The sequence below is a fragment of the Musa acuminata genome, chromosome BXJ1-11 (assembly GCF_036884655.1).
Source record: "Musa acuminata AAA Group cultivar baxijiao chromosome BXJ1-11, Cavendish_Baxijiao_AAA, whole genome shotgun sequence".
Lineage (NCBI taxonomy): Eukaryota > Viridiplantae > Streptophyta > Magnoliopsida > Zingiberales > Musaceae > Musa > Musa acuminata.
The window spans coordinates 6,974,634-7,002,564 of NC_088337.1; the positions used below are offsets into that span (position 1 = coordinate 6,974,634).

At 36.1% G+C, this 27,931-nt stretch overlaps 3 protein-coding genes across 6 annotated transcripts; all 3 read right to left on the reverse strand.

The window, feature by feature from the left end:
* Positions 1-3,765: 3,765 nt before the first annotated feature.
* On the reverse strand, positions 3,766-6,611 carry LOC103970717 (uncharacterized). Of its 2 annotated transcripts, none has more exons than XM_065089610.1 (5): positions 6,331-6,611; positions 5,407-5,577; positions 4,977-5,066; positions 4,185-4,343; positions 3,766-4,086 (listed from the first exon to the last, which is right to left on the reverse strand). In XM_065089610.1, exons 1-5 carry the CDS (start codon positions 6,508-6,510, stop codon positions 4,027-4,029), a joined length of 660 nt encoding a protein of 219 aa, XP_064945682.1. In that variant the 5' UTR covers positions 6,511-6,611; the 3' UTR covers positions 3,766-4,026. The 2 variants fall into 2 exon arrangements, with proteins under 2 accessions (XP_064945682.1, XP_009382893.2); XM_009384618.3 differs by having other exon boundaries at positions 4,185-4,304; positions 6,331-6,609.
* Positions 6,612-8,447: 1,836 nt separating this feature from the next.
* On the reverse strand, positions 8,448-12,376 carry LOC135597099 (RPM1-interacting protein 4-like). Its single transcript, XM_065089611.1, has 4 exons — positions 12,018-12,376; positions 9,922-10,308; positions 9,645-9,830; positions 8,448-8,712 (listed from the first exon to the last, which is right to left on the reverse strand). Exons 1-4 carry the CDS (start codon positions 12,021-12,023, stop codon positions 8,683-8,685), a joined length of 609 nt encoding a protein of 202 aa, XP_064945683.1. The 5' UTR covers positions 12,024-12,376; the 3' UTR covers positions 8,448-8,682.
* A 917-nt stretch (positions 12,377-13,293) lies between these two features.
* LOC135597100 (kinetochore protein NUF2 homolog) lies at positions 13,294-27,684 on the reverse strand. 3 transcript variants are annotated; one of them, XM_065089612.1, is made up of 11 exons: positions 27,471-27,684; positions 27,173-27,391; positions 27,002-27,092; positions 26,719-26,898; positions 25,369-25,458; positions 24,310-24,417; positions 23,143-23,196; positions 14,611-14,725; positions 14,317-14,474; positions 13,697-13,792; positions 13,294-13,595 (listed from the first exon to the last, which is right to left on the reverse strand). In XM_065089612.1, the coding sequence occupies exons 1-11, from the start codon at positions 27,629-27,631 to the stop codon at positions 13,506-13,508; spliced, it is 1,362 nt and encodes a 453-aa protein (XP_064945684.1). In that variant the 5' UTR covers positions 27,632-27,684; the 3' UTR covers positions 13,294-13,505. The 3 variants fall into 3 exon arrangements, with proteins under 3 accessions (XP_064945684.1, XP_064945685.1, XP_064945686.1); XM_065089613.1 differs by lacking the exons at positions 13,294-13,595; positions 13,697-13,792 and adding an exon at positions 13,799-14,244; XM_065089614.1 differs by lacking the exons at positions 13,294-13,595; positions 13,697-13,792; positions 14,317-14,474; positions 14,611-14,725 and adding an exon at positions 22,307-22,737.
* Between the last annotated feature and the right edge of the window lie 247 nt (positions 27,685-27,931).

Sequence of the window (27,931 nt, forward strand, 5' to 3'; positions counted from 1 at the left end):
ATAACCCATGAATCATCTTTTAGGCTTCGTCAATGTATTTTGGTTCAATTTGAGTTAAAAAAACTGCATTCATACAAAATTTTTAAAAGAAGAATAAGTTTGAACACTTTTTGATGTCTTCAATAATTAGCTCCTTAGAATGAGCATCTACATACTTCTAATATTTAGATAATAATTCTTTAGAAGAATATGCATCCAAGTTGCTTGGGGAAGAGAGTTTTCATTCAAATTTAAAATATCAAATTATTTTTATTAAATTCGAAAAGCTTATTAAAAATAATATAAATAGATTCCTCTATAATCAAAGTTCTTTTATTAAAGACACGAAAAGCTTTAGACATAGAGGAGTAACCAAGAAAAATGCCTTCGGTAGATTTTGCATCAAATTTTTCTAAGGCATCTTTTTCATTTAAAATAAAATAATTACAACAAAAAATTTTAAAATATAAAATATTAGGTTTTTTATTATTCCACAATTCGTAGGGAGTTTTGGAAAGTAATGGTCTAACAAAAACCCTATTCATGATATAGCATGTCGTGTTAATATTTTCGGCCCAAAAATATTTGGGTAGGCTATGCTCATTAAGCAAGATTCTTGTCATTTCTTGTAAACTCCTATTTTTTTTCTCAACAACTCCATTTTGTTGAGAGTTTCTTGGAGTAGAAAAGTTGTGGTTATGCTTATTTAGATCACAAAAAATTTTAAAATGATGATTTTGAAATTCACCACCATGATCACTTCGAATAGAAGCAATCATAAAACCTTTTTTATTTTAAATTAATTTATAAAATTTCGAAAAATATTTAAAGCAATCACTTTTATGTGCCAAGAAGTATGTTCAAGTGTATATACTAAAATCATCAACTATTACAAGGTATATTTACTACCTCATAGGCTTGTTGTATCAATTGGTCCAAATAAATTCATATCGATCAATTGTAGTGATCTAAAGGTGCTTATTTGATTCTTTGATTTGAAATGACTTTTTATTTATTTTCCTAGTTGGCATACATCACACACTTTATCTTTGACAAATTTAATTTTAGGCATACCTTTTACTAGTTTTTTAGTTATAATTTGTGAAATTAGTTTCATACTTGTATGACCTAATCTTCTGTACCAAAGTCATGCAGCATCATTTAATGCCGAAAATCAAGTTTCATCACAAAACTCATCAAGATCAATAGTATAGACATTGTTGGTCATTAAGGCAATCAAAGATCTATTTATATGTGGTATTTCTATAATGCAAGCATTAGATTACATTATATTCAAATTTGATGTTATAATCTTTATCATACAATTGACTAATGCTTAGCAAGTTATGTTTTAAACCATTTACTAATAAAACATTTTCAACCAAAAGGTTTGATTTATTACATATATTTCCTTTGCTAATAATTTTTCCTTTATTATTATCCGAAGGTGACAAATCCTTTGTCTTAGCTAGTGAGCTTAGAGAAGTATATTGGATCTCCGGTATGTGCTATAAGCATCTACTATCAAGGTATCATCTCTTGCTCGTATCTTGTGATTGTAGACATATTTATAAGAAAAAAAATTTTCTTTTAGGTACCAATTTAACCTTGGGTCCCTCATAAATAAATCTATCTATCATTGAATGATTTATGGTTCATTTAGCAATCCAAACTAATTTATGTGGACTAAACCTTTTAAATGAACATTTGTAGGCAAAATGATCATATTTTTCACAAAAATTATATTTTTCTCTAGGTAAGACGTGTGTAATGTAGGTCCTTTAATGAAGATAATTGGCTTTTGTTAAGTGTTACTCACTAAATCAATTCCTTCCTTTCTATGAACATGACCCTTATTAGCAAGGATCATGTTTAGAGATTTATTATATATTTTAAAATTTTCTAATATTTCTTATAGTAAGATATTTTCTTTCTTAAGTGAATCTATCTCATCAAGAAGCTAACATACTATCATTATGCTTATTTTTTAATTTACTAAATTCACTAACAAGAGAAACATGTTCTTTTTTAACTTGTATTTTTGACCAACTAGTTTACATTCATCATATAGATCATTAAAAGCAATAAGTAAATCATCATAAGCTAAATAAGATTCGATTGAGTCACTTACCTCGTCATTGAGCACCATTAGAGCGTAATTTGTAACTTTGTTTTTGTTGATTGACTCTTCATCTTTGGATGCATTTGAATTATCCCAAGTTGCTTTGAGCGCCTTTTTTTTCTTTGATAGCTTTTTTTTCACTTGGGGACATTCATTTTCGAAGTGCCTCGATTTTTTATATTTGAAGCAAATTATTTAGTCCTTTTCGAGTTCATTTTTGTTCTTAGTGTATTGTTTTGTTTTGTTCTTTTTTAAGAATTTTTTTAAACCTTCTTGTAAGAAGTGCCAAGTCGTCATCATCATCATCGTCACTTAAGTTTTCACCCAAGTGGTATGGTTCTAAGTGTCATGTCCTTCCTCTTCTTTGGAAAGTTGTTCTCAAATTCATCATGTGCTATGCATGTTATTTTAGGATCTCAACTTTTTGGAAGAGATCTTAATATCTTGTTAAAAAGTTTAAAATTAGAAAAACTTTTACCAAATACTTTTAGACCATTAACGACATCCATAAAACGAGTGTACATGTTTCCAATGGTCTCACTTAGTTTTATACAAAACAACTCATAGCTATAAATAAAATATTAATTTTTTACTCTTTAACCCTACTTGTATCTTCGTGTGTGACTTGAAGATTAATTTTTTACTCTTTAACCCTACTTATATTGTGCTCTTTACTCTTTATACAAAACGACCACTTGATAAAGCCTCGGAGACCGGGCTCTAGCGGTACCACTATCGAAACCACTTGGGAGGCTGAGCCTCAAGCGGTGACACTGCTTGCCGTGGCTCCAAGTGATTGAATGGGCCATCCAACCGACCCAATTTAGCCTTGTTTAGGCCCAGTTAGCCCCTATTTGAATTAGTAAGATTTCTCCCAAAACTAACTCAAATTAAAGTCCTAATTATGATTGTTAAGGCTAAAACAATTTATGATACAATGAATCTAAGTTATCCGATACGTCAATTGTTCAACCGAACTCTTGATGAACTTTCGATGAACTACTGACGATCTTCCGATGAACTCCCGACGAGTTTTCATTGCATCATTCGATCCTTTGTTGTATTACCCGATTCATCCGGTCCGATGCCTGATCATTGACTTCGGCTTAACAATAAATTTTTCTATAAACGATAGTCACTTATCTCTACACAATTAAACTTTTTGCTCCCCTTCTCCTCCTCTTTCTCCACCTCGTTCTCTTCTTACCTCTCTTCTTACCTTGTCTTCTTTCCCCGGTCTTCTTTCTATCAATTGATTGTTCATCATAGGTTGTGAGATCAATAGATTGGGTGAGTTTAACCTTGCATGTCAAGAGTGGTTAGAACTAGCAAGAGGTCACCATGAATCAAATTACATGTGTATATGCATACACATGCGTCTTGATTGAACAAACATTATATATATATATATATATATAGAAATATAATTTCCTTCCGTAATACTTTATACTGCATGCAAGACATCTTACATGGCTTCAAACCTGAGACTTGTCAATTACACAACACTGCACTAACCACTGAGATATGTACATTTCTCATAAACTTAATAAGCCACATTTCTTTGGAAGAACCCAACGAAGATAGAGGGCACAACCTCGGTTCAGCAAATTGTATGGATGGTTTCGGACATAATCCATGTTTTTCAATGAATTCCCTACTTCTCAAAAGAATAAGATGTTTTGCTTCTAGAATAAATTGAAAATGATCTAAACACATTCTGAAAATGAAACCTAATTGACAGTATTTGCCCCCATGCTACACACATATACATACAGTTGGATGAGTTTAGTTGGGAAACAAAAGGGTTGCTAAGTAGCTTCAAAATTCCAGAGTCACAGGATTGAGAAGAATAAGAACGCAAAATATTATGTCAGTGTTGAGCAAAGAAAGAAAACTATAATACATAGGCGAGGCATCCCAAGATTTTATGTTAAGGCTGTTTCGGCTGCTCCCTGTTCTTGCCCAGGTCCATTAGAGGTAGCATCCTGGAGAAGCAAATCATTAAACATGTGAATGCATAAAAAAAAATGAGACTGTTCGTGCATGAGTTATCTATTGATTGCAAGGTAAAATTTTAGCTTACCCCACTGGACATTTGATCTCTTATGAAGTACATAGACTTCAACATCGTCTCGAGGGTATCTCTTGCCAATTGGAATTTAACCTGTGTTTCACCTGATGAAGACTGTGTATCACCTTGGAGCTGCAAGATATCCACTCCGAAAGTATTAGCATAATTTATCTGGTTTTTTCTATAGTGAGAACCACAATTTCTTGGCATTTAACAGCCAATAAGATTGAAATCAGTGGTATGTACAGGAGCACAAGCTTTCATTTCCAGTGGATCTAGTAAAGCATTATTACAGACATGGTAGAAATGAACAAATGGGTGTAGTACAACATATTATAAACAATTGAATAACTATGCTATATTACTCATTTCTATTGCAAAACCTCAGGAGCAAAAAATTGATCTAGATGGGCATCTCAATCGCTGTTTATTTCATCTGATTGTGCAGAGGTGGCTATTATATAAATTATTCTCAGCCAAGAACTTCTCATTTTCTCTAGTTTTGTGCAGACATAAACTAAACCTATATCTAGTTCCGAATACTGAAGGCTAGGTAAACAATAGAAAATATGAGCTTCAGGCTGAGAACAAGAGGAGTAACACTAGCATAGCCTTTTCTCATTGGCTTCAGAAGATAATTATTCGGATTGACATCATTGATTAAATAACAGTGAAAACATCTACAGTGTGCCCTGTTTTCTGCCTTCAGTTTTAATCAATTGATTGAAAATAAAACAAATTGGACAACGTTATCAGGGATACTGTATGTCATAGAATAAGAAAAAAAAACTTAATTGGTTGTACCTTCAGATTCATAACAGCAACATGCTCCACAGAATCTTGATTTTGATTTACCACATTACATGTCATTGCCTTCAGGCGAGGCAAAGAAACCTGAAGAACAGAAAAGAAAATTTATTAAGACATAAGTTGGCCTACAATTTTTCTATATGATTTGCAAATAGAAAGTGGTGTTCAAAGGAAAAGCAGCACTTATTTTGTCAATATGGAGTTCATTACAGTTGCTTGTTGACATAGCAAAAAAATTGATGCTTCTCAACTAAAGAGCAAATGGAAGGATTGTCTATCACTACAAATCTCTTGACTATATCTGAAGCAAGAATATAATGCTCTACATGCTACAGAAAAAAAGGTAAAAAATAACTGCATAACCATCCCTTATATGCTGCAAAGGGAAACATAGATCCTATGTAGATTGAAGAAAAAGATTGACCTGATCTTTGAGTACATCTTCGTGCCATTCTCGTTGAAACTTCTGCAGGAGCAGGGTGAGTAATCTTTGTAATTCAGGTAGGACTTCTGGTGGAAACAACTTCTGTATCTCATCCTTTGATATGTTTTCATAGACACACCTTCGAATTAACATACGAAGACATACCAAAAGCTGCAAAGGGAAAGTAAATCCACTAATATACCACACTAATGTGTTGATGATAGAATAAGGATTTCATTTGTCTTTTAGTCTAAAAGGAAATACATGTAAGACATGAAGTTCTCACACAAGAAAACATTCTCACTGAGCTGTTGCGTGTTGCTAGCATTTTTAAGACTTACAGAGCAGCGGTAGATTGACATATGATTTTCTGCAATTTTACACATGAAGTTCATCCCTACCAACTAACATCTCTTGCGATAAACATCAGTTTCATGAGGAAATGCCATAATATCGGACAATAATCTTCAATGAGAGGATGTTTAGTGAACAAAGGTAAGCATGCATGTTATGCACTTAGACAATTTATGTGTGTCGACCGATAGTCTCCAAAACAGACAGCAAAATACCACTTCCCACAGGACTGAATCTTTCAAGTTATAAGCTGACGGAAACCGTTTAATTAGGGAAATCCTTGTTCATGTATGTACTTAATTATGTAACAAGCAATTGATGAGAACCAACTGCTACAGTTGAGTTGATGAACATGATAACGCAGCCCCTGGTGACCCAATCTCGAACGATTGGAAATCCGAAATTACGGAGACTTCTTTGCCTCAGGCTAATATAATTAGCTCAGACCATATCATGTTAGAGATCAAATGTGATTAGGGTTTACGCTGCGAAGAGTTCCAAAACAATGTAGCCAAAATTGCGGGGGGTTTAAACCCTAAAGAAGACAAAAAAGGTTTTTGCGAAGCTTACAGGGTCCAGGTCGGAGTCGGAGGGCAGATGGAGCATGTCGCGGATGATGGCGCGGTCGGCGGCGTCGAGACCGGTCTTCCGAGTCCGCCACAGCGCCTGCAGTATGTACTCCACCGACTCCTTAGAGCTCGACTGGACCAGCAGCGGCAGGTGCCCCCACAGCCTGTGCCCCTCCGCCATTCCCGCAGCTCGATCTGGTCGCCCACGTCCGCGATGTCAATTCGCCGACGATAGCCCGCTCCACGCGACGGCAGCGTCGGCAGTTCAAAAGCCCAAACATAATCCGAACAACATGACCCTTTTTACATATCCATCCTCCTACATTTTTTAAAATAACGGTTTTACCCCTATATATATATATATATATAACCTCAATATATACGAGTTCAATATGGTAGATTAAAAATATTTTGTATATTATTTAATATAATAAATAAAAAAAATTAATTTTAAAAGAAATTAAATTCAACATATTATAAAAAAAAATATTTACATGATTAACATTAAGACAGATCATATTTCTCATCTTTCATCGTAAACAAACTATCACAGTATGACGTCATCATGTTTTATGGCCAGTAAATTTTTATTATTTTTTACTAAAAAAATATTTTAAATAAAATAAATATTTCCTTTCATTGAAATCCGACAAATGATTTGATTCAGTAGTTGGGTAGTTCCCAAATGAGTCACTTATCTCTGTGCAAAGTCGAACATTCTCAACTGTGAAGAAAACCTCATCCAATCATATCTTATTCTTCTCCAACATTTGGCACACCAAAGCAACTGCACCTCTCTCTTGTTTCTCTCAAGGAGCTACTGCTGTTGATGCAGATCTGTAGCTGTCCTACTGCTACAACAGAGAGAGAAGAAAGAACACAGTTCTGTTCCTGAAGATGCTGGTTGATACATTGGTGAAGGCTCTTCCAAGCTCTTCCCCTTCACAAGGCAGTGGTAACTGTGTCCTGCTCGCTGAACAGAGCAGGCTGCTAAGTATGTTCATCATTTGATTGTTAGGTTTCTTGGATGATTTGATTTCTCTTCAGTTCAATTCCCATGACCAAGATAAAGACTTACCAGTTCTTGAATCACTGTGATGCTAAAGATTGTGCCATGGCTTTCTATGGTGTTGAGTGATTCAAGATGGGGTGTAGTGTCTGCTATTCCTCTATGACATGTTCAGCCATTCTGTGAGAATGTTCTTGTTTCAGGCACACAGTGAATGTTCAGTGCAGGAACAACTTAGTGGTGATTATTCCAAGGGACAATGATGAGTTTATTTCAGTCACTGAATGCAGATTCACAAACAACAGACTTAATTATTTATAATGAAGGTGCAATATAGGAAGGCTTGAAGAGAGTGAAAAAGGAAAGGAATTCAACAGATCCATGTCCTAACTGATGCTCAGGTTTCGGTACACCTTACATATAATAAGAAAAATCCACCCAGGTATCATTCGACATGTAATTAGCGATACTATCATCTTTTATGGAATATAAGGTGTCTCATGCATTCAGAGAGGGGAATTATCATGCTAACCGATGAAGGAGGAACTTGTTTAATTTCTTATTGGCTCGGATCTAAGGGGCAATGGTTGTAATTGGGTGACATAGCATTATATAAAGGATTAGTTTCTACTCGAATATAATTTGGAGATGTGGACACTAATCTCAATATGCTTAGCCCTAATCTTGCTTCCTAATGAATAATAAACAACTAAATGCATATCTTACACCTATCTTATGCATATTAGATCATGAGGTTTCTTATAGTTGCTGTACTGAGAACAATCCTAAAGACTAAACCTTATATCTGCAGCCAACACCAGGGAAAGATAAAGCAAGAGGTTCATGATGCACTGTGCAAGAGTTCAAAACTTGATACAAGCCACAGGCAATCTGAGGCATCCTACGAAACCTAGAATGATGTGAGTTAATGAATGCACACCTGCCAAGAACTCGAGCAATTGTGCATGGAAGATGTTGGAGCCTAGGAAGCTGAAAAGGCCTCAAAGTTTCAGACTTATTTACACTCAAAATCTTAAAAAAAAAATGGAACATGCTTATATACAGAACTACGATACCCAAGCACGTAAAGAAAAATTTTTTGAGAGGCATTTGACAATACAAGACATTTAAATCACACCAGAAGAAGATAAAATATGCTCGTTTACAGTATTGCAACAAGAAATATAAGATTCAACAAATTGAAAAGAACATGTTCATCGATGCAATACAGTACTTACACACGCTAGCACAGAGGAACATGCAGTTCCAAACAGATGCAAATATCATGACTCTTCTTTGAGGATATTTACAGGATCGAAGCTCTGAATCTTCTTGTAATACTAGTTATTTTTTGCACCAGCCAAAGCAACAGCTCTGTGAAAGACAGAAGAAAGCAAAGTAAAACTAGATCAGATTGTTTTATTTCAAATATGAAGTCCATAGTTGCAATTAGAGTAAATAAAATGTAATAGGTCACAGATAAAGTTGTATTATGGAAACTTTGCTAAAATTGGTATCACTCTATTTCAAATAGTTGGGATATTACAATGTTATTGCCGCTGTTGCTGTTACTGCTCTATTTCAAATAGTAGTTTGTTTCAAATGGAGAGAAATGTATAAGCTGTTGGCTGTGTACGTTGTCCCTAAAAGCAATTTATATAAAAAGACTTTTTTGAAATTAGAAAATGTCTGACATTTATGTACCCCATGTGCAGTAATTAAAAAGTATTTTTGCTTGGCATATTCATGAAGAAAACAGATGCTTCCATTTCCGTAGTTGCTAGTAAATTTCTTTTGCCATGAACGACATTGACAAATTTATTGTTTACAAGGTAATTCATGATAAAAACCTAATTCTACTGTCTTGGAATAATCACTTTACGAGATCTTAAAAAGCAGCAGTTTGATAGTCACAGAGATGATATTGGTGTTTTTAGTATGTTGATAAAGGGCAATTGAAGTAAAACTGTATCAACCAAAAAACCAGTATGCGTTAAGCAAAAGCAATGTTTCCATTTCTTAAAAGTTATACATGGACATGAAATTCACAAAAAGAAAACAATAAAAAAAGAAAAAAGGAAGTGTCAAGCACCTTTAGTTTTATTGCATGCGAGTCAAATTACAACAGCAAGTATTACGAATAAGAAACTGGTAATCTTTAAGAGCCTCATTTAAGACTAAATAAAACAAAAAAGTTAAGAAATGAAGTTTACTTATGAGCTTCACCAGGGTTACACTTAGTGAGCCTTCCAATTTAGGTTTTAGCTCTAATTATTCTATCATACGAACAAGCATAGGCAGCTTACCAAGGACCCACCACTGCCATCTTGGTCATTGACATAGATTGTATCATTTGTTATCATGGTAGCTTTTGCTGATCCACTCTTTTTTTCCTCCCTCACTTTGTTAAATATGCCAGTGAAACCATCAGCTGATGAAGGATTACTTTCATCCCACTCACCAAACTTTGGCACAGATGACCCTTTATCAGGCTGTCAGGAAACAATACCACAGCTTTTCTGTACATGATTGCATGCAGGTCTTTTATACAAAAAAAACTGATTATTAGAAGAAAAGACTCACAGTTTCATCACCTCGACCACCGGTCCTCGGTCTCGATCTACCTGCAACATTTGAAGCAAGTGCATGGCTACTCACTGATGAACCCTTGGAAGATACACCACCTCTAGTTGCAGCTTTCACATGATAATGGGGGTGAAGTGGAGAGCGCTCCATGCTATTGTCAGATTCACCACTTGTTCTACCAGCCCTTCTATGTTCACTGGAATTTGGTTGATACCCATGCCTATGAAGAGGGGATTCTGTGGTTGGCTTATGTGCAATAGCAATATGAGGTAAATGTGATTCTATCGGTTGGCGGAGATCATCTTCTCTGCTTGCATGTGGCTCATCCTTGGGATTTGGAGCCTCCAAGTTTGCACTTACTGCTTCAGGAAGTTGGGCATGTTGCTACAATGAAACAAAACAAAACAAAACAAAAGGTTGTGAATTTACAAGAACAAAATCTCAGAACCCTTACAGAGGTTTTCATCTCGATCCACTCATTTTAATCGTTCATTTCATATATAAAAGTGTCAATAGAAGACAAGATTTGACAGACAATATCAACAAAAACAATTATTAAACACGATTAACATTTGAAAGAAATTTACCCATCAGAGGAACAAAGCAAGCTATTGTCTAAGTGAACAAACAAATCTCCCATGAAACTAGAAAGGACATCCAAGAAGATTAAAAACAGAAAAAATAAATAGTTGATTTCGGCTGTTTTACAAGGGGTACAAAAATGCATTTGGCCTATGTGTTGAAGCTGCTCATCTGCGTAAAGAATGCCACTCCCAGGTAATCTACATTAGCCTATCAAATAGTTTAGACAGTAAAGAAAACAGATTCAGGGTATTTTCCTTTTATACACCATTATGATGGATGGACAAGGAATCGATGTACAACTTTTTCTTTTTTATAGCCTTTTACAAAGTAGACACCAAAGCAATAACAATCATGTCAAGTTCATTGGTGAACCAATGGAGCTTTTCTTGTCATAGTTTGTCAATGTGTCTGAAAAGGACATCTAATCATATAAGGCTCATAAAAGCTCTCTAGCACTTATTGTTGAAAAGGTTTTGGTTCATAAAAATGGAATGAATGAGCAGGCACAAGAAAATGACTTCTAAGTATTAAAACTTCCTCCTAATTCACTAACATCCAACTAACGAAACTAACATAAAGAAGCTATTGACGAAAGTTACAACTTAACTGGCAGCAAACCAAATTGCAGAGATCAAATATGTGATACTCATTTAGTAGCAGCATTGATGAGATCAGATGTTAATTAGGCAACAAAATTCTAAATGCATTCCTCCAATTATTGCTGTCTAGATCCCACATGATGCACATGAAAGTGCAGCATGCCTCATCTCAATACCACATAAAAAATTAGAATTGTCATCCACTTGAAACTTTTCAGGGGAAGAAGAGAAGAACAATCAACTTAAACAAGCACTGAAATCAACACAAGCAACATCACAATTCCCTAAATTCTTACCTTAAAAGCCATGGCAAGTGATGAAATCCAAGTAACAACAGATAGCTATTTAAGTAAACAGGGACCGATGTTACTGCTAAAGAAGCATTCAAAAGTGACAGCATTCCAAATTAGGATCGGACCAGTCCAAACAACTTGAACCCTCTTATGCTTCAATTCGATCAGTACAGTCACTACAAAGACTGATATCTGATCCATTTCAGTTAGGAATACCCATGAGTTATGAGGTAGTAATCTTTGCAAAGCTCTCGGCAAAAACCATCATGACAAATAAAAGAAAAGGATGATATTATGATAATTAGACCAAAAATCAAAACTTCATCAGTCTCACCCCAGCATCAAAACCCAATTATACTCCAAAAAATAAAATCTTCAATAGGCTTCTCGAAATACTAACATAGAAATAAAAAATTGAAGAGTAACACATAAAAAAACACAACAAAGAAGTACTGCAAAGACGAAGAATCACACAGAAAAGAAAAGGAACGCAACAACAGAACGATTCCAAAACCCTCCAAGATCGCAGCTTTCTTACTCGCTATGGCCCGAAGTGGCAGGACAAAGCAAACAATCATGGAGAATCGGCGTACAGCATGAACCCAAAAGAACTCACCGCCATCTCCACGCCTCGCGATCGCAGCAGGAGGCCAAGAGTTCCTCAAAGGGGCAGAAGGCACCTCCTTTCCACCACACTTGGAACCCCGGGGGACGGATTACCCTGAACAAGATCAAAAAAATATCTTTGGGGAAGCAAATTGGAGGAGAGGCCAACCGAGATCCACAAAGTTCAACGATTGAACTGCCTACGAAGGAGCGGAAGGTTGACCGACAGGCGAAGACAGGCGGAAGGAATTGACTCGATAGGCAGCAGACTTGTTTGACGATACGGGTACCGGCTTCGTCCTACTTGTACTACAGGAACAGTTCGCGGACTGCCGCCGCTGCGTGATGCTTTACTGAAGTGACGACATCTTAAATAGGGCGGTGTTTGTGCCTAAAAACCCAGTGATCAAAGATTGAATCTTTGATCACCGTGCTGACGATTCCCTTCGATCAAGTAGTCATAGTTGGTCTTTTTGGGATATATGCGGTGGTAAGAAAGAACACGAGAAAAAAAAACCTGCATAAAAATGAAAATTTAGGATCATTTGGTATTATAATCGTGTTAGCTTAGTCGGTAAAGAAAAGAATTTGATAGTTCTCCATCATATTCGTTTATCTTTTTTTATTAAAAAATTAGTGTATGAAAGTATTATTTGTTTTTCTTGATGTAAGAATTTTGTCAGGTAAAATTAAATTGTTTCTTTCTTGAGATCTTTTGATTTAAAATCTTATAGACAAATGTTTTTTCTAGGTTACATAGTTCATAACTTGCAAATTTAATCTGAGTTTCTTTTTTTGATGTTTCATCAATTTTGATTAAAATAATATTGAAAAAAATATTAACTTAAATTTGAAATAAATTGATATTCTAGGATGAAAACATCTGAATAAAGTACATAATTATTGTTCATTTATATTTTATTTTGGATTTTTTCTTAAAAAAAATAGATTTTTCTTAGATCACGTTTCTTATTTCTGTAGTTACTAAATAGACCCCATTCTCTCTATAAAAAGATCAAAATGCCCTTAGTAGAGAAAAGAAATTTGTCTCTCATTTCTGTATTTTTACTAAATAGACCTCATTCTCTCTATAAGAAAAAGATCAAAATGACCTTGGTAGAAAAAAAGAAAATTATCTCTCATTCTCGCTACAATATTTTTTTTAATACAGTGATGATGTTCTTAATCACTGAACCAAATATACTGTAAATGATCATAAATATTATAATATTTTATACACATATTTAAACCTAAATTCAAGATAATTTAGGAAAAGAAAAGTAACATTTCTTGAACTCAGAACAGATATCTCAGATGCATGAGGAAAGGAGTCGAGTACAATAGAGTTGCACTAATACTGATTGATGCCTAACTAATTACATTCCGAAATATGATATAATACATAGAAGTCCATAATTGGTAGTTCAAGAAAAGGCAACCAAAGAACATCACATAGATTGACATGATCATAGAGATGGACGGCACCCTTGGTGGCTATTCATTCAGTGCTTGCAGGCCCCAAGTCTTCCTTCTTCGCTGCCACCTCAAACCTTTGTAGGATGGAATTCATCTTAGAATAGTTGTGAAACTGCATCACCAGAAAAATTCAGAACATTTTAATCCATTATTGTTACTACCAGCACATAAATTTCCTTCTCTGAATGATTATTGTAGCAAATTGAAATATACCTCCTCTAAAATTTCTTCAAATTTGGCATGAAGTTGTTGTCGTCTTGACTTTCCAGTTTCTCTTAGCAAGTCAGATTCTGAGCGCAAGCTAGCACCCTTTCATATAACTCAGAGATCATGGTGTTAAGAGGTAAACATAGTCTTCACAAGCTTACATATGCAAGATGACAACTCATTAACAAAGTCCTTTAATGCTTTCGACAATGCTCGGAACAAGAGATTGGAAAGTGCTTATTTTACTGGAGAAACAATGCTGAGAGGGAAGCATGTGGTTGTCCAGAAAGACCAATGCTATAAATAACAACACAACCTCGCACACCCTAACAACTTTGCTTATAGGGTCATGCCACCTGAAGCACAAGCAAGCAGATCAAACACTAGAGGTTAAGTTGTTGGTCTTGGTTGTATCAACACTCACCCAGAAGTGCCAGGTCCAAAATTGGAAAAGATTTGTCCGAATCAGCATTAGCAACTTCAAAGGGACCGATACGCATATCGGAAAAATAGTACCGACAAAGATGTCGGACAAATAATGCTATTACTCCAGACTGAGGTGTTAAACATGCTAAATCAGTTTAAACAACTTTAAATCTTTTCACAAGGAATCAAAGAGTATATACCTTTGTAACCATAGCTTCAGCTTTCCTTTCCCTGGGCTCCAGGCATTGCAGCTTCCATTCCATCTCTGCGTTCACAGTATTAAGCTTCTGAGTTTCATCTGCATGTCTGGCATCCCTCTCTGTTTCCGCAGCCTTGATCAGCTCCTCAGCTTGTTTAGCTGACATTCATTTTACAACATTAAAAAAAAAACTATTTTAAGAAAACGAAACTTCAACTTTTGTCCACTACAATTCAGTAATTGACAATGTGTAAAGTCATACATAGATGGTAATAAAAAAATTCCAAAGAACTACCTTTCCCTTGCTTCTCAATCAATTTTGCTTCGACAGCCATGATAGAAACCCCTTCGTCACTCAACTTAACTTTCAAAGCTTTGACATCCTTCTCAAGAGTTTTAGCAGAATTTACCTGGCGAATACCAGTGACAAGAAAAAATAAGATACAAATTGTATGCCAAATCTACAAAAAAACAAAAAAAAGTTATTCAAGTGCTCAAATACACTCTGCTTAACAGCATCTGTTGCCGAGTAAAATTAAACAAATATGTTCTTGCATATTGAGATACATGAACCTTTTAATTTCTCCAGTTAGCTAGCTCTCAATGAGATCCATATTTCACTGATCTGATGATTCCAAACTATCATGCAAATTTGGGTGAGGTGAACAAGCTAGTGCAAGTAGGGTCATTACCAGAGCCAAATTTATTGTCCTAGGTCCAACAGATGAACCCAATGGATCATCTTACAAGATAGTCACAAAATATTACATATGTTCCTCTCCACCTAAACCATCCCATCTAAGTCCATAAGCAATATATTCTTCAGATCACCCTTTCCAGTGAATAATAGATCCCAGATATTAAGACTCGTTGGTGTTGTTTGCAGATCCATATACCAAAAGCTTTTGCTTTGGGTAACTCCTTGTAGTTATGCCTTTGACACTTCTCTTTGCATTGCTCAAGTTGCAGTTAACACTTTCAGTCCTCCCATACTTTAGTTTAGATGCCTTAATTTCTTATTTTCACAGATCAAGTTTAGAGTCAATCTCACAAAGTGGTCACCACCAAAACCAAATACAACTAGAAAGTTCTTCTTAAATGTGTCTGATAAGTTCATCCATTTTAAGCGCAAAAAGTGTTAGGATCGGAGTGGCACTAAGAGGGGGGGGTGAATTAGTGCAGCGGATTAAAACTTCGGTTTTAGTAAATTCTTTCGTACGATAAGAACGAAACTTGAGAAATTTAACTTGAAGGCGTATTCTTAAAGTTGCGCAGCAAGAGTAATACAAACTAAAGCAGTAAGAAGATTTGCAGTAATGTAAATGACAATAATAAAAAGCAAACCAGAGATTACGCCGATTTTTAGAGTGGTTCGGTCAAATGACCTACTCCACTTGCGAGGCCCCTCTTCGATGAGGCTCCCACCTTCCACTAGCAAGTCTCTTGAAATGGAAGGGTAAACACCCCTCTTACAACCTTTTACAAGCAGCTCAACCTCTTACAAATTTTCAATAAAAAAGAAGGAGGAGAACTCTCTAGCAAATTGAAAACAAGACTTGCTAAGATTTTCTAAGACTTTTCTCTCAATCAAAATGCTTCTCAAAAGTTGTTACCTCAGTTGAGATTTGAGGGGTATTTATAGGCCTCAAGAGGATTCAAATTTTGGGCTCCAAAATTTGAATTCTCTTAGGGTTCCCGGTGCTGGAGGTGCCACCGCCCAGCCAAGCGGTGCCACCGCCCAGGGCTCGGGTGCTGGGCGGTGCCACCGCCCAGCCAGGAGGTGTCACCGCCCAGCTCTCGGGTGGTGGGCGGTGCCACCGCCCAGCTAGGCGGTGCCACCGCCTACAGTGTTTTCAGCCCGACTACAGTGTTTTCAGCCACTAGTTGGGCTTCAATCTTGCCCCAAACTAGTCCGAACCTGGGCCCAATTGGCCCCTACTTGGGTTATAGGATTAACACCTAATCCTAACCCTAATTAACGTGCTAACTACGAATTTAAAGACATTTTCTAAGCTATTACAAAGTCCGCAAGTCAAGACTTCTTCCGGCGAGCTTCCAGCGAACTTCCGACGGTCTTCCGATAAACTCTCGGAAACCATTCTGCGGACTCCCGGCAAGCTCCTAGACTCCACGATTTGATCTTGGCGAGTTCCAACGAGCTTCTTTGGTAAGCTCCGATCTTTCTCGGCGAGCTCCGCGAACTTCCAACGAATCTTCCGGCGAGCTTCCGAAAAACCCTTCGGCAAGCTCCCTACTCATTCTCGGCTAGTTCCGGCAGCATTCCCGACGAACCTTCGGACTTCCGTCGAACTCTCGAACTCCCAACGAATCCTTCGCGCTTGACTCCAGCACTTTGTTTCGCTTTATGTCTTCATCGTTATCGTAGTTAATCCTGCACACACAAACCAAAACTCTACTCCGATCTAGACAATTATTATAAAGCAAATTGACATTCTGTTGCTCGGCACGTCATTGGTTGGCGCTTCGTCCGATTCTTCGGCGCATCGTCCTCTCTTGCAGCTTGTTGCCCAATCGGCGGTTGACCTCCACAACGCCGATATCCTTGGCGCAATTCCGCTCTTGGCCCGATGCCCGACGCCCGAAGCCTTCTGCCATCCAATATCCTGACGTGATCTCCTCCGACGCAACGTCAATTCCTCTTGCGTTAATTGTCTAATCCTGATTGAGTAGACCTGTATCACTCAAAATGTAGTCAAACATTTAAACACAATCAATTAGTTTCATCATCAAAATCCGAGATTCAACAATCTCCCCCTTTTTGATGATGACAACTAATTGATGACTAACGGAGTTAACCTTAACTCCCCGGAGTTTAACTAAACTCCCCCTATCAATATGTCATTGATAAAACACTTGGATTATCCCAAATCCAAGTAACATTCATCACATTTTATGAAAAACATTTAAACTATCATGCAAATATAAAATATTTAATTCAATGCATGAAGTCATCAATATACTTCTCCCCCTATGTCATCAACAAAAAGGAGAAGTAGTTACTCTTATGTGTTTATTATATGGGTTCAAACCATTGCATGAAAAACATAATATTAAATTTTTATCATCATGCAATTTTGAAGATAGAAAATTTAGCAAGTAATGCATCATGCTTGGGACATTCAAGCTATCAAGTTTTAGATATACAAGTTTTACAGCATATAAGATAGCACTTTTGGTAATGTTCAAGATAGCAAGTTCTACATCATGCAAGCTAGCAATATTGAGATGTTCAAGAAAGCAACTCTTGCTTCTTGAAATATGCAAATTGTAAGCTAGCAAATTTTTGCTTCCTTTGCAATGTTTGAGCTAGCAATTTTGCTTCCGTTGCAAAGTGCAAGTTAGTATGTTTTGCATCTTGAGATAAACAAGATTGTATTTTTGGTATGCAAATTTATAGTATACAAGCTATCAACTTTTGCACATAAAAAGTTAGCAAAATTTTACATCTTTTGAGATGTGCAAGATGGACTATTTTGCCTCTTTTCAAATTGTGCAAGCTAGCAAATTTGCTATCTAGCAAGTTTTGCTCCCCCTTTGTCAGTGTCAAATAGAAGGGAATAACAATACAATCATGTAATTCATTTCTCTTTACTATAATATTCAAATCATGATAAGGGTAAATAATAAAGATGAAAAATGAATGTCAAAAGACATATATCATTTTTGACAAATTTCTTCTTTTGTAGATAGAAAACATGATAGGAAACAATCTTGATTCAAAAAGAAAACTCAAGTTATAAATTATCAAGATGTCAAGTAGCATGTCATGGTTTACAAGAACAAGTTTCTTGCTAGTTAATAGCAAAAAGAATCTCAATTCATGCATATAAAATCTTATGATTCACATAGAACATCTCCTCTTTTATAAAACGAGAGAATCATGATGAAGAATCTTGATTTACATAGAGTTTCAAAATATAATTATCAATATCATGAATACTAAAAGACCATGAAAATTTTGATAAATATCCTTTTAAATAGAAAACAAACTTGATTCATTCAATAGAAAATTGTGAGAAATCAAGATCATGATTTCAATAAAATCCATTAAATTCAAATCATTTTCATAATCCATGAGATTCATAAAAATAATACAAATAGATTCATCAAAATCAATAATATAGAAAAAATAATTTTCAAGAAGAAAAATGTTCTTCTCTTTTAGTTGCTTCAATTCATGTGATTTATTTCATTCAAGCATGCCTCCCTTTTTTTTTTATGTCAAATAAAAACATGTATCATGTTTAAAACCGAAAGTGCTAGATTTATTATGACAAGGATCAATAAGGCACTTTCATTATGGTAAAAAGAAAATCGATAATCTGTAAATTACAAGATTCATTATGCATAATTTTAAAAATCTTATGCATAGAACAAAATCATCAATCATGATATCAAGACATTTATCATTTAAAGCATTCATGATTCACATCATATGCAATGCATCACATATATTATCATAATAAAAGGCATAAGTATTGCATGCATCATTCCAAATTATAAATATTTCAAATCATAATGGTATTAATTTGTCGAATTGCATCCTACCATGCATGATCATAACTTTTCATTTGTATGCATCAAAATAATCTCAAGAGTATTTCATGCATGATTTTATATCACCAAACAAGGAATATCAAGAAGAAAATAATTGGTGATGAGATAAACATTTCATGAATATAAGGAATTACATAAAAATTTTATCATGAAGGATTAGAACATGTGAATACCAGAAGACATGATTTCTTTTTGAAAAACCTACTCATTAATAATCAAAAGAAAATCTTAGGAGATCGATTAATGAAAAATCTTGATTCATAATAAATCTTAATTTGTAAATATCACGGAATCAAGATCATGATTTTAGATAAAACTCATTCAAATTCAAATCGTCTAAATCATCAAAATCTCAACATTTCTTTCAAGAGATTCAAAATGACATAAATAATTTTATTGGTCTCTTAGGTATAAATCAATAAGATAGAGAAAAAGAAAATTTTCAATAAAAAAATCTTTCCTCCTTTTGTTTCAACTTATTGATTGATTCCATGCATGCATCTCCTTTTCTTTCAAATCCATGCATCATCGTTTTAAAACAAAAAAAAATCAAAGATCATCAAGATAAAAAAGTGCAACACATAATTCCAAAAAAAAATGATTTCAACTCATTACTTCAAGTCAAATCAATATCATGATTTTGATATAACTCATTTGTAATTCAAATCATCAAACCAAAATCATTTTCAAGGGATTCATATAAATCAACAAGATAGAGAAAAATAATTTTGAAGAACAATGCTTTTCTCTTTTTAGTTATTTAAATTCATGTCATTTATGCTAGATAAAAATGTGCATCAACATTTAGGATCGAAAAATGAATTTTGTCATAAAAACCATCAAGACCAAAAAATCATCATGTATAACTTTACAATCTCATGCATAAAATCATCAAATCATAGCATCAAAACTTTCAATAGTTTCATTACAACATCAAGTAAGGTTTTATTGAACATAATTTTGAATGATTCTTATAGATATTTAAAATTTCTTTAGTTTTACTTTATATGATTGACTTTATATTAGCATGCTTCAAATTTTTGTTCTTATGTCAAAACTATACATCATGTTTGAAAACCAAAGATAAGGTTCATAAAAAAATCATCAAACCTTCCATTCAAAAGTCATGCATCGTCATTGAAAATCAATATGGAAATCGTTAAAGTACAAATTCTTGCTTCTCAAGCACATATATAAGATTAATCTTACTAGGTGTATAAGCATTATATTTATATCTAACATTTTATTGCATTAACATAACACAAGCAATTTTCAAGAAAATTAATCCTAAACTAAATTAAAAATAACTCAAGAAAGTATTATGTAATTTCGAAATAAATTAGTGGGATTTTGATTACCTCATTGTTGAAAGAGGGTGAGGCATAGTTTGCCACCTCGCCTTTCTTGATTTTCTCCTCGTCTTCGGAAGAGCTCAATTCATCCCAACTTTTGTTCTTCTTGCGTTCAAAGCAAGTAGTTCCATTCTTTTTGCTTTTTAATTTTTGTTTCATTAGTAGTTTAAGTTCACCATCACTTGAGCTTATGCTCGAGTGGTCTTCATGTGTTCTATGTCCCAAATCCTTCCTATCATTTGGAAGGTTGTTCTCGAGTTTCTTTTTTGTCACATTGTTCATTTCGTAGATCATTAGAGACCCAATAAGTTCTTCGAGAGGGAATGTTTTAAGGTCCTTGGCCTCTTGAATGGCCGTAACTTTTGGATCCCAACTTTTTGGAAGGGATCTTAAGATTTTAGTGACTAGTTCAAAATTAGAAAAACTTTTACCAAGAGCTTTGAGTCCATTGATGACATCCGTGAACCGGGTGTACATGTCTCCGATGGACTCACTTGGTTTCATCCGGAAAAGTTCGTAAGAATGCACAAGAATATTGATTTTGGACTCTTTCACTCGGCTAGTGCCTTCATGAGTGACCTCTAGAGTTCTCCAAATATCAAAAGCCGAGTCACACATCGAAACACGATTAAATTCATTTTTGTCAAGTGCACAATATAAGGCATTCATAGCCTTTGCATTTAGAGAAAACATCTTCTTCTCCAAATCATTCCAATGGTTCATTGGGAGAGAAGACATTTCAAATCCATTTTCGACTATGTGCCATAAATTCAAATCCAAAGAAAGTAAGAAAACTCTCATTTGAGTTTTCCAACAAGTGTAGTCCGTCCCATTGAAAAAGGGAGGACGAATGAGAGAATGACCCTCTTGAAAGCCATAAAGAGCCATTTCTATTTGGGTGTTAAACCAAAGTAGAAAACCGTGGCTCTGATACCAATTGTTAGGATCGGAGTGGCACTAAGAGGGGGGGGTGAATTAGTGCAGCGGATTAAAACTTCGGTTTTAGTAAATTCTTTCGTACGATAAGAACGAAACTTGAGAAATTTAACTTGAAGGCGTATTCTTAAAGTTGCGCAGCAAGAGTAATACAAACTAAAGCAGTAAGAAGATTTGCAGTAATGTAAATGACAATAATAAAAAGCAAACCAGAGATTACGCCGATTTTTAGAGTGGTTCGGTCAAATGACCTACTCCACTTGCGAGGCCCCTCTTCGATGAGGCTCCCACCTTCCACTAGCAAGTCTCTTGAAATGGAAGGGTAAACACCCCTCTTACAACCTTTTACAAGCAGCTCAACCTCTTACAAATTTTCAATAAAAAAGGAGGAGAACTCTCTAGCAAATTGAAAACAAGACTTGCTAAGATTTTCTAAGACTTTTCTCTCAATCAAAATGCTTCTCAAAAGTTGTTACCTCAGCTGAGATTTGAGGGGTATTTATAGGCCTCAAGAGGATTCAAATTTTGGGCTCCAAAATTTGAATTCTCTTAGGGTTCCCGGTGCTGGAGGTGCCACCGCCCAGCCAAGCGGTGCCACCGCCCAGGGCTCGGGTGCTGGGCGGTGCCACCGCCCAGCCAGGAGGTGTCACCGCCCAGCTCTCGGGTGGTGGGCGGTGCCACCGCCCAGCTAGGCGGTGCCACCGCCTACAGTGTTTTCAGCCCGACTACAGTGTTTTCAGCCACTAGTTGGGCTTCAATCTTGCCCCAAACTAGTCCGAACCTGGGCCCAATTGGCCCCTACTTGGGTTATAGGATTAACACCTAATCCTAACCCTAATTAACGTGCTAACTACGAATTTAAAGACATTTTCTAAGCTATTACAAAGTCCGCAAGTCAAGACTTCTTCCGGCGAGCTTCCAGCGAACTTCCGACGGTCTTCCGATAAACTCTCGGAAACCATTCTGCGGACTCCCGGCAAGCTCCTAGACTTCACGATTTGATCTTGGCGAGTTCCAACGAGCTTCTTTGGTAAGCTCCGATCTTTCTCGGCGAGCTCCGCGAACTTCCAACGAATCTTCCGGCGAGCTTCCGAAAAACCCTTCGGCAAGCTCCCTACTCATTCTCGGCTAGTTCCGGCAGCATTCCCGACGAACCTTCGGACTTCCGTCGAACTCTCGAACTCCCAACGAATCCTTCGCGCTTGACTCCAGCACTTTGTTTCGCTTTATGTCTTCATCGTTATCGTAGTTAATCCTGCACACACAAACCAAAACTCTACTCCGATCTAGACAATTATTATAAAGCAAATTGACATTCTGTTGCTCGGCACGTCATTGGTTGGCGCTTCGTCCGATTCTTCGGCGCATCGTCCTCTCTTGCAGCTTGTTGCCCAATCGGCGGTTGACCTCCACAACGCCGATATCCTTGGCGCAATTCCGCTCTTGGCCCGATGCCCGACGCCCGAAGCCTTCTGCCATCCAATATCCTGACGTGATCTCCTCCGACGCAACGTCAATTCCTCTTGCGTTAATTGTCTAATCCTGATCGAGTAGACCTGTATCACTCAAAATGTAGTCAAACATTTAAACACAATCAATTAGTTTCATCATCAAAATCCGAGATTCAACAAAAAGGACTTAAAGTTGATTGTTGACACACTGGAGATATGACAGGGAAATCGTTAGATGCTCTTGTTGTCTTAATCCTTGTGACAACTCCATCACATATATATTTTTTAATCATATACAACAACTACATGTTATCAATATATTGATATTTCAATTTTCAATAGAGACCTATATTAACATGAATATTAATGCAGTGCCAACAATAAGTATAAGATCCACAAAAAACCACTGTAAGTGAATATTTGGACAAGGTCTATCATGCAAGGTGCTCCTATTTAAAAATAAAACAATAAAGAACACAGTTCATGTTTATGAGCCAAAGATAACCATACTTGTTCTTGTATAGCCTGCATTCGAGATAGGTGCTTGGTCAATTTATCATGTACCTACAAAACAAAATATTGCATAAATCAGTAAATGAAGTCATTTATAAAGAAAAAACATATTGAGTGTATGAAATGCATCTCTCTAGAGACAAATCAGCTTCCCTAATTGCGAGGATTAAAGACAGTAGAAGTTTGAAAGCCTTTATATTCTATGGAAAAACATTGCTACATGATCTCCCATGTGCTCAGTGTTAATGCCTGTTATCCTTGAACCATTAAGTCAATATCATTAGCATCATTTAGAGAATTTTATTTTATTAAGATAACGCTTCAGTTCTTGAAATGATTGTTCATCAGTTGATCTCCAAAGATATGGTACGCCTCCTGATTTCACTTTAAAATGTAATATAATAAAAGGTAATAGAATAAATTAAAGTAATATTTTAATAGAATTGTGAAGATGGTCTATTATAAATAGAGAAGCATCAAGAAAAAGTTAAGAGGAAAGTAAGGGGCAAACCTGAGGACAGAAATGGATTACAAAAGTGAATAAATCTGAGTGTCAAACTTAGCATCCAAGGGATATTTCCTGTTGCAGGAGCCTAACAGCATATAGTTAGTAATATTTCAAAACTTGTTTTGAAAAAGCACCGGAGCCATGAAGTCCTGTAGTCAAACATGCCTTCTACGCTAAAGCTCAAAATAAACTAAAGAACTATTTTCTTGGTTAAAACAATAATTTCCAAGTTGGAAGAAAAGTCCTGCTATCATTATGTCAAGATTTTTCAACTCGGACAGAATTCTTGCTATAAATTCCGATGCCTGTTCATCCAAGCTCAGATATTTCTTGGCTGTCACTCTATCTTCTTTGCTTCCTCACACCTCTACTGCTCCTGAGGTAGACACTGGTCCACAGTTAAAGCCCAATGAATTAGTGTTCTATACTTCCGTTGATGTTCAAAAGTCAAGGACTCCCAAACCCTCATGCATGCACATGTTCCTTCATAGGAAGTGAAGAGCAACATGTACTCATGTGACTAGAAAACTATAAGCATCAAGGAGTAGAAAATTCACCATCAGGAACTTAGATTAAAAAGATCATGAAAGTTTTGTTTGAGGTATATAATCATAGAGGTAATACATATTTGCTAAAAGAAACAAAAAGTTACATACCTTTGAGTACACCTCCAAAGTGGAAGTTTTCTCTTGAACGCTCTGCATGGCTGACCTTTCAGAGTTCTTCACCTCAGTTCGATACGACTTTTTCTCTTCAAGTGCCCTCTTTGGAAAAAAATTAGATATCAAGAGTTACTTGATATTATTACACGAAAGACAACTATCTAAAATACTGGATTCTTACTCCAGATTGCCAGCGGAAGTAAAATTAAATAGATATAAGGCCATTATTATGAAGTAAAGCCATTAATAAGCAAATAAAACATTCAGCAAATTCATGTGACATGCACGATACAAAATTTCATGCTATCAATAGCACAGCACTGATTGATCTGATTGCATAATTATTTCATCCGCTGACTATTTCATGTTGACTTGCACAAAATATTTGAGGAAACAGATAAATTTAACAACAATTTAGTTACTATCATTCTTACTATGAATAATGTTTGGTTCAAATAAACATCATCAATTATAAATCAAATTTGAGAAAATAAAAGAAAACTCAATGTGCAAGCGCTGGGCCACAATCTGCAGAACCTTTGTCCATAAGGAGTTATACATCAATATTATTTTGGGAAATTCAAGATAAAGTTATTAACGCAAAAAACCACGAAGTATACATGCTGCCTTGAAACTTCCAAGTCTTAAGAAACTTCAGACTTGCATTTTGTATCAAAATATCATTCTTAACTCTTTGTAAGTGTATGTGATCATAGAAATCCAAAGAATTTATCTTCATGGCAATCTGAGATGTTAGATAAATCGATTTGGTTTGTAATATAGTAAATAATATTTCTCTATCATTAAGGCTTATAAATTATTAGCAACTAAAATACCTGAGGTTCCACTAGTCATTCAAAAAATCATTTTTAGTATGATTGAAAACATACTTTATTTTCTTTCTTATTCCATAGTTCTGAGTTGCAACTTCATAGTAAGAAACATTCAATTTACATGATCGTTACATCTATGTGTACATAGAACCATATCAATTTTTTTCAATTTCACAAAAAGATAAATTCTACACAAGAAAGTGGTTCCTGAATATTGAACCTGTAGCTTGTCAGGGGACTGAACAATTTTAGATGACAACTTGGAGTTTTCTTGGGCATTCTTCACTAACTCAAAATCAGCTTGAGAGATCTGCAAGATAAAAGTTAACAATCAAACTATACATTTTATCATCATATGCAAGCCATAACAAAGTGTATCAATTCTCAGTGTTAGAAGCTAAAAGAGGGCATCCTGAGCAATTGCAAGAATTGGGTTCATTGATATTCCTGGTATAGTAGATGCTATCACACATACTGTCATACTCAATTCGATGGAATTGTTTGATCTTAAAGGAGATCTTCTATAATTTCGAACATAACGGGTTATTTCTTGATTTCATCCAGTTACGAAACATATCATGAAATTTGATTATCCAAAGGCCACTCGGTGAGCCAAAAATAAGCTAACAAAGCAGCAGCAGCAATGCCATTTCAGTAAACAATTGAGATCTAAAAATGACTCCAAAATCGAATGATGATGTATTTGCGAGACCAAAAGAATAAAATCCTTGAAAGATAGAAAATTATGCGTGCCAGATATCAAGGTAAGTGTATACTGTTTGCAGATGTTTGAAAAGTGAAAGTGAAACAATATAATTATGCGCAGGCAACACTGTTAGTTTGTGTAATATGTTTTTAGATTTACCTTTTTTTCCGCAAGACTGATTTTAATTTGAATTTCTAGGGCCCCAGTGCATATACAAGCAGTCCTTTGACAATGAATGCTCAATTGGGTTTGGATTTTGGAGTGAGCAACAACATATAACCTTTTTGCTGATGACAAATGGATGACATTTACTTAAAGACCTCCTTATAAATTTTCATGACATGATCATCGAGATGTTAACGACCTAAAATATTGAAAAACCTCCAACTGACTCGCAGCAGTATTGGCATCGCTGGGTACAAATCCATCGAATGAGTCCAGCAAAAGAAACACCATCATGTCCTTTTCTGCAAAATCTGAACTTGAACAAAACTTACATATCAGAAATGTTGATAGTTGCAATCTTCTTCAGAAAGTTTTACGTTGTAAATATCCTTTCCACATGTGGGGATAGAGTTGTGCATATTTAGCTACCCAAAATTCCACATGACTGGAACATTATTTAGCCACATTTTGTACATTAAAGGCCATGCATCGCTAAGCATTCGGGTGGTACATCTTAGAGGACACAACGGACAAGCTTATAATTACGTTTAACTTGTGGAGAATTTTGCCAACATCCACTCAGGCAAAGGTGCATATTACATTTGTTAAGGCATGCATCAAGTTATAAAAACACATATTATACAATATTAATCCACTGACTTAGTCGGAAATCTGGAATGCAGGGAATGGAAAAACAACCTTGTCATTAATAGCATCAGTCTTCTCTTTGAGTGCTTTGGCCATCGTCTTCAATGACATCTGCTGCTTGTTATAATTCTGAATAGTCTGTCGCAGATCCTTGACCTCTGCATCCAACTGCTGAACTGCCGGCTCTTCCATCTGTCGTGCAACTTCATGGTCCAAAATCAGCTTGTTAACCTGCAACATTCAAGTAACAAGCTGATCATTATCACTCGACCCATTATACCAAATATGACTATCATAGCCAAATTAAAGTGGATGCAAAGGAAGAAGAAAAGACCTCAGCGATCTTTGCTTCGAGATCTGCCCTTCGTTCCTCATATGCCGGGAATTGATCGACAATAGGCTGCAGCATGTTCAGCTTCTCCTCCCTAAGGATCCCACGGAGAGATAAACCATTCAACATCCAAAGGCCGGATACTTTTCACGGTTCATTCGGTAGGATTCTCACCTGTAATATATGAAGTTGACGATGGTGCTAAGGATCTGAAGGGTGCGCTTGGTATCAGGCTTGATGAGATCGCGAAGATTAAAGCTGCCGAACCGGATGGAGCCGAGCATGCCCTTGATCTTGCGGTACAGATTGAAGGTCCGGATGGCGTCCACATGGTGGTCGGGGTTATCCAGATGCTCGAGAGCACTGAAAGCGATCTGTATATCCGATTCTTCGCTGCGAAGCGAGGGGGGAACAAGAGATCAGGAGTTAGGGTTAGGGTAAAAGGGCAGGGGGCAGACAGACGGGGTTTTACCCGAGGGGGTCGGCGAAGGCGAGGAAGTTGGAGTAGAGGGTGCACACGAGGTCGGCGGAGGGATTGGCGAGGTCCTCCGGCTTCAAGGCGGCGATGCCCACCTGGGCGAGAGCGCCGATGATCTCCGCCGCCGGGCGCTCCGGGAACGAGAAGCTCGACATCTCCTCCCCCCCTCGTTTGCTTTTCCCGCCCGATTGCAATGAGACCTATTAGAAGATGCTATCAGTGTTAGAAGCTAAAAGATTGCATAATTATTTCATCCGCTGACTATTTCATGTTGACTTGCACAAAATATTTGAGGTAACAGATAAATTTAACAACAATTTAGGTACTATCATTCTTACTATGAATAAGGTTTGGTTCAAATAAACATCATCAATTATAAATCAAATTTGAGAAAATAAAAGAAAACTCAATGTGCAAGCGCTGGGCCACAATCTGCAGAACCTTTGTCCATAAGG